We start from the raw sequence: 9,231 nt of genomic DNA on the forward strand, positions 1-9,231 counted from the left end.
CATGACTGTAATTCCAGTACTTTAGGAGGCCGCGGCAGGCAGATCACTTGAGGTTAGGAGTTCGAGACCAGCCTGGCCAACATGGCAAAACACTGTCTCTACTAAAAATACAAAAATCAAGGCCGGGCGTGGTGGCTCATGCCTGTAATCCAAGCACTTTGGAGGCCAAAGCGGGCGGATCAACTGAGGTCAGGAGTTTAAGACCAACCTGACCAACATGGTGAAACCCTTTTTTTTTTTTTTTTTTTTTTGAGACGGAGTTTTGCTCTTGCTCCCCAGGCTGGAGTGCAATGGCGCGATCTCGGCTCACCGCAACCTCCGCCTCCTGGGTTCAGGCAATTCTCCTGCCTCAGCCTCCTGAGTAGCTGAGATTACAGGCATGTGCCACCATGCCCAGCTAATTTTTTGTATTTTTAGTAGAGACGGGGTTTCACCATGTTGACCAGGATGGTCTCGATCTTTTGACCTCGTGATCCACCCGCCTCGGCCTCCCAAAGTGCTGGGATTACAGGCGTGAGCCACCGCGCCCGGCCAACCCTGTCTTAAAAAAAAAAAAAAAAGTCAGCTGGGCATGGTGGCACATGCCTGTAATCCCAGATTCTCAGGTAGTTGAGGCACGAGAATTGCTTCAACCCGGGAGACGGAGGTTGCAGCGAGTGGAGATCATGACACTGCACTCCATCTTGGGCAACAGAATGAGACTCTGTCTCAAAAAAAAAAAAAAATTTTTTTTCACACTGTATCTGAAGAATCAGGAGCTAAGCAAGAGGGCTGAGGGTTGGGATCTTTAGGCAGCAGGCAGTGCTCATACAAAGGTGTTAAATTAGATGGAATTAGGCTTGGTTGCCTTGGGGAAATGAAAGGATTATGTGGCAGGAGTGTGGGAAGCCAGTGGAGAGGGGTCGGGTATAAGGCTGGACAGTCATCCCATTCTTGTTTGAACTGGACAGAATCTGTGAAGTCAGAGAAGATGAAATCCTTCTCCAAAAATTATTAACAGTGAGAAAATTATAACAGTGAAAGAGATCTGCTCTAACCAACCCCATCTTGCCTTTAATCTCCAAACTGCCCTTAATCACTCCTGGGCTTGGACCAAGCTAACTATGGGAGACATTTAATTTATAGGTGTTGGCCCAGCGAGGTGGCTCACGCCTGTAATCCCAGCACTTTGAGAGGCTGAGGTGGGCGAATGACAAGGTCAGGAGTTCGAGACCACCCTGGCCAATATGGTGAAACTCCATCTCTACTAAAAATACAAAAAATTAATAATAATAATGGTTTCAGGCATGGTGGCACGCACCTGTAGTCCCAGCTACTCAGGAGGCTGAGGCAGGAGAATTGCTTGAACCTGGGAGGCGAAGGTTGCAGTGAGCTGAGATCACTTCACTGCACTTACAACCTGGGTGACAGAGTGAGACTCTGCCTCTAAAAAAAAAAAAAAAAAAGATTTATACGTGTTCTTTTTTTGAGATGGAGTCTTGGTCCACCTCCCTGGCTCAAGGAATTCTGCTTCAGCCTCCTGAGTAGCTGGGATTACAGGTGTGAACCATCACATCCATCTATTTTTTAAAAACTTTTAGTAGAGTTAGGATTTCACCATGTTGGCCCGTTTTGTCTCAAAACTCCTGACCTCAAGTGATCTGTCCACCTCTGCCTCCCAAAGTGCTGGGATTACAGGCATGGGCCACCGTGCCCAGGCCTTTAGTTTCTAGTTTAAATGAGAATAACCCTTCCCAAAACTAAGCTGCTTTTGTAAAGCTAATGAAAGGCCCATCAGGTTAGGAGGTTGAGAGGAGCCTGAATTCTGCAAGGTCTAGAGGTGGATTAATACAAAAATTAGCCGTGCGTGGTAGGGTGTGCCTGTCATCTCGGGGACTAGGGAGGCTGAGGCAGGAGAATTGCTTGAATTCTGGGTTGCAGTGAGCCGAGATTGTGCCACTGCACTCCAGCCTGGCGACACAGAGAGACCTGGCCTCAATAACAACAAAAAAGTAAAAATGAGACGTAGAGGCTGGGTGCAGTAGTGCAGGTTCATGTCTGTAATCCCAGCACTTTCGGAGGCTGAGGTGGGTGGATCACGAGGTCAAGAGTTTGAGACCAGCCTGGTCAACATAGTGAAACCCCGTCTCTGCTAAAAATACCAAGAAAATTAGCTGTGTATGGTGGTGCTCCCCTGTAGTCCCAGGTACTCAGGATGCTGAGGCAGGAGGTTCACTTGAACCCCAGGGGTTGGAGGTTGCAGTGAGCCGAGATCGAGCCAGTGCATTCCAGCCTGGGTGACAGAGTGAGACTCCATCTCAAAAAAAAAAAAACAGAAAAAAAAAAATTAGAGGTAGATGATTAGTCATTATTCTAGAGGTCACAAGATATGCAATTTCCCCAATTACTTCTGCAGATAACATCACTAATGTTAGAAACAGATGCTTGGTGCTGCAAAGAAAAATTAACACTGAGACAAAGAATCTTTCAGCAACACAAATTTTACTTCCTGAACTGCAGGAAGGGTACCCTCACTAGCCATCCTGCCACAAGAGTATAATGAACAAATGAAAAGCAGACAAATTGATCCATTACGAATTTCGGGTCGTCCTTACTGCTGTGTCTGATCTCCATTGGTTGGAGCCAGACCTCACAATTTAAACTAAAACCCGAATGGCTAACAACTTAAAACTTTTTCAAACAAGTAAAAGCAATGGAGAGCTGGGACATGCCTGTGAGCACGTCCAGCACAGGTATCCTGGATAAAGTACAAGGACATAGAATGTACTACGTGCCTGTAAGCATGGCATGTCTAACAGCTGCATAGGATAGGGCTTAACAAAAAGTTATTAGCACACTTATTCTTTTAGTTTTTTCTTTTAAAAAAATTTCTTTTAAAAGATGGAGTTTCACCACGATGGCCAGACTGGTTTTGAACTCCTGACCTCAGGTGATCCAACCACCTCGGCTCCCAAAGTGCTAGGATTATAGGCATGAGCCACCACGCCCGGCCAGCACACTTATTTTTTAACAGTAAAGAGAACTTTAAAGAGGAACTTTTCTACTTCCCACAGGAGGAACCTAAGATCAGTAGTGATGGGGTTTCTCCATGTTGACCAGGCTGCTCTTGAACCCCCAACCTCAGGCAATCTACCTGCCTCAGCCTCCCAAATTACTGGGATTACAGGCATGAGCCACCCCACCTGGCCTGAGGTGCTTTGTTTTATGCTCTTCTCTCCCCAGCTACCTCGGGTACCTGTAGGTAGGATGCTATCAGTTTCTGACACACACACACAGACGCTGCTTGCTACAAATCAAAAGGCTTTATTCCTTATATAAACCCACACTTAGAAAAAATAAATAGTTAAATTATAGGCAAACCAGTTGGTCTTAGCCACGCCTCCCACTGAGGTCCAGGGGACCTAGACAGGAAGGGGAGGGTGTGGCCACAGCTTGGCTCAAGGGCGTGGTCTGAACTGGGGATGAAGGGACAGAGGAGGAAGGCAAGGTCTCGGTGAGGGCAGGGATGGGGGCTAAAGGTGGGTTCCTGAGGCGTGCCCAGGCTCTGGCCCGGGCAGCAGGGGTGAGGCAGGGACTCAGCAACTCCTGGGCCTGGGCAATGCGGCGTGCAAAGCGGCTGCGATCCCGGGCAAGCTGCTCCCAGGGGCCCTGGCGGGCGGCGTGGGCTGGCCCTGCCCAGACAGCCAGCAGATGGACGGTGACCTTCTCAGAGAAGTGTACCTGGGGGCAGACATGGGGACACAGAGAGGATATGCACACAGCCATGGGAATCCGGATGGGGAGGGTGGGGAAGAGAGAGAAGCAAACAAAAATTAGTTACACAAAAATGCTTTCTATCTGGCTAGTCACGTCCCTGTCACTGTCACAGGAGTCTCTGTCTGACTCACTGAGGGCAGAGGTGGTTTCCTGGGGCTGGCATGAGCCACAGCTGCTCCCTCCTCCCCCAGGGACCTGGCCTCTTACAAGGGATTGCATGACAGCATACACAGCCCTCCCTATGGAGGTCACATGCAACCTTCTGCAACTACAGGGACCCAGGAGTCTCAGCCTCCAGCCCCGCTTCTCTCTAAGACTCAAGAATCTGGGCTCTCAGCACCCACCTTTCTGGCCTTTAAGGGAGTCTCAGGGTCTGGATCTTGGGTCGGTGATTCTGGGTGCTTGAGCCGCCTCTGCAGTCGGATGGGTATCCTAGGAGGAGCCCAGGGAGGCGGTGGCTTCTCTCCGGGTACATAGATGGCCACTCGGAAGGGGCAGGGCTCAGCTTCTCCCCAGTACTCAGTAGCTTCCTCTTCCTCTGTCTTCTTCCCAGGTTGATATACCCAGTCCCTGAAACGGGCACTCTGGGCTGGGTGGGATGGATGTGGGGTTGACTCAGTTTCTCCCACAGCTGCTTCTGAATCATCTTCCGTATCCTCACTGTCCGCATCCTCATCTTCCTCCTCTGTGTCCTCTCCTGGCTGATATACCCAGGCCTTCAAGAAACTACTTGCAGGGGGTGTGGAAGCAGAAGTCTCAGCCTCTCCCTCATCCTCAGCTGATCCCGTATCACTGTCGTCATCCTCCTCCTCCTCTGTGTCCTCTCCTGGACGATACACCCAGGCCTTCAAGAAAGCACTTGTAGGGGGTGTGGAGGCGGAGGCGGAAGTCTCAGCTTCTCCCTCATCCTCCGCTGATCCTGTATCACTGTCCTCATCTTCCGCCTTCTCTTCCTCTGTGTCCTCTCCTGGCTGATACACCCAGGGCTTCAAGAAGGTACCTGTCGTAGGAGTGGAAGAGGAGCCCTCAGCGTCTCCCTCTTCATCTGATCCAGAGTCACTGTCCTCATCTTCTTCCTCACCTTCCTCTTCCTCTGTGTCCTCTCCTGGCTGATACACCCAGGCCTTCAGGAAGGCACTTGTGGCAGGGATGCAGGGAGGATCAGCTCCTCCATCCTTCTCAGCTGCCCCCAAAGCCTTGACCTCACCTTCCTCTTCATCACTGGGTTGGCACCGCCAGGCCCTGAGCTGGGGCCTCTGAGCTGGGGCTGAGGAGTGTGGCCCTGGGGCAGCTTTTCCTTTCCCAGCTTCTTCGTGTGCCTTTTCCTTCTTCTCCTTGGACGCCTCTCCTGAATGATACTCCCAGGCAGTGGGGTAAGAGCCTGAAGCTGGGGGTGACACGGGGGTCTCCCTGGCTCCTTGACTTTTTTCTGTTCTTCTGTTGTCCTCCGTGGCTTGATTCTCTTCTTCCCCTGGGCAAGACACCCAAGTACTGGGCTTGGATCCTGGAGACAGGGCGGAAGTAGAGGTTCTGCAAGCTTCTTTCTTTGCAGCTTCTTCACCATCCTCCTCCTCTACTGCTGAACAACACTCCTGGTGTGACGGAGGATAAGAGAACCTGTTGACTTCCTCAACTTCAGCAACTCCCTCTTCCTCGGCTTTCTCCTCCCCTGGCTTCTTATCAGAACCTTGCAGGGTCCTTATCAGAAGGCTGGGAGACAGGGGAACACGCTGGCCATCTGCAAATTGACTTCCCTGCCCTCTAGGGACACTGGTTGCTTCTTGCTCACTATACTTATCATCGTCATCATCTGAAAGTCCCCAGGCTTCAGGAAGGGAAGTGCTGGTTTTCAGGCCCAGCTCTTCTCTGTCCCCTTCAGGGCATCCACTGTCTTCAGCCTTCTCTTCAGAGCATCTGTCCCAAGGGGTAGGGGGGGTTGTCAGAGGAGTCTTAGCTTCTCCCTCCAGGCCAGCTTCTGCTCCTTTTACTGCTTCTACCAGCCAGGGCTCTGGAGGTCCCGGGCCCCTCAGGCGGCTCCAGGCCCGGCTGAGGAAGCCCATCACTGGGGACAGGAGGAAGAAAGGGTGGGCATCCCTCCAGCGGGTAGCCTGATGGGGTGCTTGGCCTGGGGCCATGTGTCTGGACTGGAAAAGGGGGAGGAAAAAAATAAAGTTCAGGGGCCATTAAGGAGATGGCATTCGGGCATGACTATGAGTCATAGCAACAAAAATAGTAACACAACTACTGTCAACAGCAACGTGAGCCTCTGCTCCAAATTCCTTTCTGATCTCAGCCACTCCCCTCTCTGTCCCTTGGCTCCATTCTCTTTCATCATTCAAGAGCCAGGAATCTGAGCTCCTAGTTCTTCCTTAGATCCAAGGTTCCAAGCCCCCAGCCTCCTCTATGCTCAGACGCAGAAATCCCAGTTCCAAGAACAAGTCTTTTACTTGCTTCCTTGGGGATAAGGTCATAGTCCCTAGCTCGCCCATCCTGCTGAAGATTGACAAGTCAAACCCCCCCCCACCCTCCTCTCTTGGAGACTCAAACATTCTGACCCGACCCCCCACTTGCCAGATGATTCCTTCAAGAGGGACCCAAGAATCTGACTTCCAGAGCAGGCTCAGGACTCCAGGCTCCCAAACCCTTCTCCTTCTTAAATCCGTGCCCCCAGCCCCGTGGGGACCCAGGCGTTCCGACTCCTTACTCACCGGCTGGGGACTGCGCGTCACCCGGGGGGTAGGAGCGCCGGCTTGGGCTGCCAGAAGCGATCACAGGTCCGGACGGCTAGGAAGGCCAGCGCGTTCATCTCACCCTCAGGCGTTGGGGTTCTGGGAACTCAGAGTATCTACGGCTGCCTCAAGCGCGGGGGCGACAAGCGGGGCGCAGGGTCGAGCAGCGTCTCGCATATGATCAACAATCGGGGTGGGAACCAACGCAATGCAAGTGGAAGGCGTCCGCGAAGCTTTTATAGTCTACCTCACCCGGCGTGCTGACGTCACGGGGAGAGGCGTGGTTTCGAGACCACACCCCGAAGGGTGGGAAGTGAAAGACAGCACTTCTCGCGGAGATTCCAACCTTTGTGACGTCACGGCGGAGTTTCCGATCGTAACCACGCCTCCCAAATAAGCGAACTGTCAATCAAATGCGTGGTCCTGCTTCAGTAACGGGCCAGTTCTCTTAGCTCAGGGCAGCTGCCTTCCCACCTCAATTTATTTATCTATTTATTAATTATTTTTTTGAGAAGGGATTTTTTTCAACATGTTGGCCAAGCTGGCCCTGAACTACTGACCTCAGGTGATCCCCGCTCCCCCCCTCCCCCCCGCCCCTCCTCGGCCTCCCAAAGTGCTGTGATTACAGACGTGGGTCACCGCTCCAGGCCTAATTATTTATTTATTATTATTTTTTAGACAAAGTTTTTCTCTGTCACCCAGGCTGCAGTCCAATGTCGCGATCTTGGCTCACTGCAACTTCCGCCTCCCAGGTTCAAGCCATTCTCCCGCCTCAGCATCCCAAGAAGCTGGGGTTACAGGCATGTACCACCACACCCAGCTAATTTTTTTTTTTTGAGATGGAGTTTCGCTCTTGTTGCCCAGGCTGGAGTGCAATGGTGCAATCTCGGCTCACTGAAACCTCCGTGATTCTCCCAGGTTCAAGCGATTCTCCTGCCTCAGCCTCCCGAGTGGCTGGGATTACAGGCATGCACCACAATGCCTGGCTAATTTTGTATTTTTAGTAGAGACGAGGTTTCTCCATGCTGGTAAGGCTGGTCTTGAACTCCCGACCTCAGGTGATCCGCCTGCCTCGGCCTCCTAAAGTGCTGGGATTACTGGTGTGAGCCACCTCGTCCGCCCAGTTTTTGGTATTTTTAGTAGAGATGGGTTTCACCATGTTGCCCAGGCTGGCCTTGAACTCTCGACCTCAGGTGATCCACCCGCCTTGGCCTCCCAAAGTGCTAGGATTACAGGCGTGAGCCATCATGCCCAGCCTATTTATTTATTTTTTAAGACGGAGTGTTGCTCTGTCACCCAGGCTGGAGTTGGAGTTCAGTATCACCATCTCAGCTCACTGCAACCTCAACCTCCGGGGTTCGAGTGATTCTCCTGCCTCAGCCTCTCGAGTAACTGGGATTACAGGCGTAGGCCACAATGCCCGGCTAATTTTTCTATTTTTAGTAGAGACAGTGTTTCGCCAGGTTGACCAGTCTGGTCTCAAACTCCTAACCTCAGGTGATCTGCCCCTCCTTGGTTTCCCAAGGTGCTGGGATTACTGGTGTGAGCCACTGCGCCCAGTTTCCCACCCCAATTTGGCCAGCAGGCCCCACCTAGTCTCCCATTTTCACATCCGATCGGTTTCCTCTCCAAGTGTGAGGGTGTCATTGTTCCCATTTCACAGATGGGGAAACAGGCTTAGAAATGAAGCCAGTTGACCAAGATGGTCCACAGCAGGGTCCAGATTCCTTGCAAATGAGAACAAGGATGTAAGCACTATAAGATCAGGCACTCTGCAGGGCTCACTGCCTTTTTTTTTTTTTTTCTTTTTAGTTAATTTTCTCAATAGAGACAGGGTCTCCCTATGATGCCCAGGCTGGTCTTGAACTCCTGGTCTCAAGTGATCCTCCTGCCTTGGCCTGCCCAAAGAGCCTGGGCAGCACTCTTCCTGTGATTTGGGGGCTTCTGCTCCAAATTCCAGGCCCGGGGTTACAGTTCCAGCCCCCCAGCTCTCCTCCCCTACCTACGGGTGCATAATCTTGTTTTCCTTTGAGACAGAGTCTCGCTCTGGCACCCAGGCAGGAGTGTAGTGGTGCGATCTCAGCTCCCTGCAGCCTCTGCCTCCCGGGTTCAAGCGATTCTCCTGCCTGAGACTCTTGAGTAGCTGGGATTACAGGCACCCACTGTAAGGTTTATTCTCTGTAAGGTTTATTGCCGAGTTTAAAATGAGGAAACTGAGGCCTGCATGAGAACAATTAGACGCCAATTTATTCGGCTCCCGGAGGAGATTCTACGGTTCAAGGAAAGCGGGCCAGAGAAGTCACTCCTGACTCCTCTCAGGCGTAGGGTTATATAGGGAGGGAAGACGCTCTCATTGGCTGTGGAGAAACAGGATGTGACGTAGCAAGCTGCTATAGGTAGGTAGGAGGGATTTCCGGTAAGCAGGCTGGATAGAGTAATGCGCTATTGGGCAGGTTTTGGCGGGGCTTCTTTTAAATTTTGGCGGGGTTTTCCAACGGCTGGCTAGGTGCGGATTGCAGAGTTTAGTGTTGAGGGCAGAGGTGGGCGTGGGGAAGCTAGATGCTGAGTGCAGATTCTGGTGACGTGATTTTCAGGCGTGGAGAGGGATGGGTGTGTCCGAGCTCCCGGGGAGGCCTTACACCCACCACCACACCTGGCTTTGTATTTTTAGTAGAGACTGGGTTTTGCCATGTTGGCCAGGCTGGTCTTGAACTCCTGACCTCAGGCGATCCACCCGCTTCAGCCT

General features: G+C 51.9%; 1 protein-coding gene across 5 annotated transcripts; it reads right to left on the minus strand.

The window, feature by feature from the left end:
• Positions 1–3,285: 3,285 nt before the first annotated feature.
• Positions 3,286–6,703, minus strand: PPP1R15A (protein phosphatase 1 regulatory subunit 15A). 5 transcript variants are annotated; one of them, XM_032270948.1, is made up of 4 exons: positions 6,465–6,703; positions 4,838–5,900; positions 4,101–4,669; positions 3,286–3,720 (listed from the first exon to the last, which is right to left on the minus strand). In XM_032270948.1, the coding sequence occupies exons 2-4, from the start codon at positions 5,889–5,891 to the stop codon at positions 3,370–3,372; spliced, it is 1,974 nt and encodes a 657-aa protein (XP_032126839.1). In that variant the 5' UTR covers positions 5,892–5,900; positions 6,465–6,703; the 3' UTR covers positions 3,286–3,369. The 5 variants fall into 5 exon arrangements, with proteins under 5 accessions (XP_032126839.1, XP_032126837.1, XP_032126840.1 ...); XM_032270946.1 differs by having other exon boundaries at positions 4,101–4,705; XM_032270949.1 differs by having other exon boundaries at positions 4,101–4,534; positions 6,465–6,702.
• Between the last annotated feature and the right edge of the window lie 2,528 nt (positions 6,704–9,231).

This window comes from Sapajus apella, unplaced genomic scaffold (genome assembly GCF_009761245.1).
Source record: "Sapajus apella isolate SASKATOON/1434 unplaced genomic scaffold, GSC_monkey_1.0 scaffold220, whole genome shotgun sequence".
NCBI lineage: Eukaryota > Metazoa > Chordata > Mammalia > Primates > Cebidae > Sapajus > Sapajus apella.

Excerpts from the sequence above, each read along its gene's own strand:
- PPP1R15A (XM_032270944.1), bottom strand. The coding sequence starts at position 5,891 with ATGGCCCCAGGCCAAGCACCCCATCAGGCTACCCGCTGGAGGGATGCC. Across the intron at positions 3,721-4,100 it reads CTCCCTTAAAGGCCAGAAAG|GTACACTTCTCTGAGAAGGT; the intron begins GTGGGTGCTGAG and ends GTCTGCCCCCAG.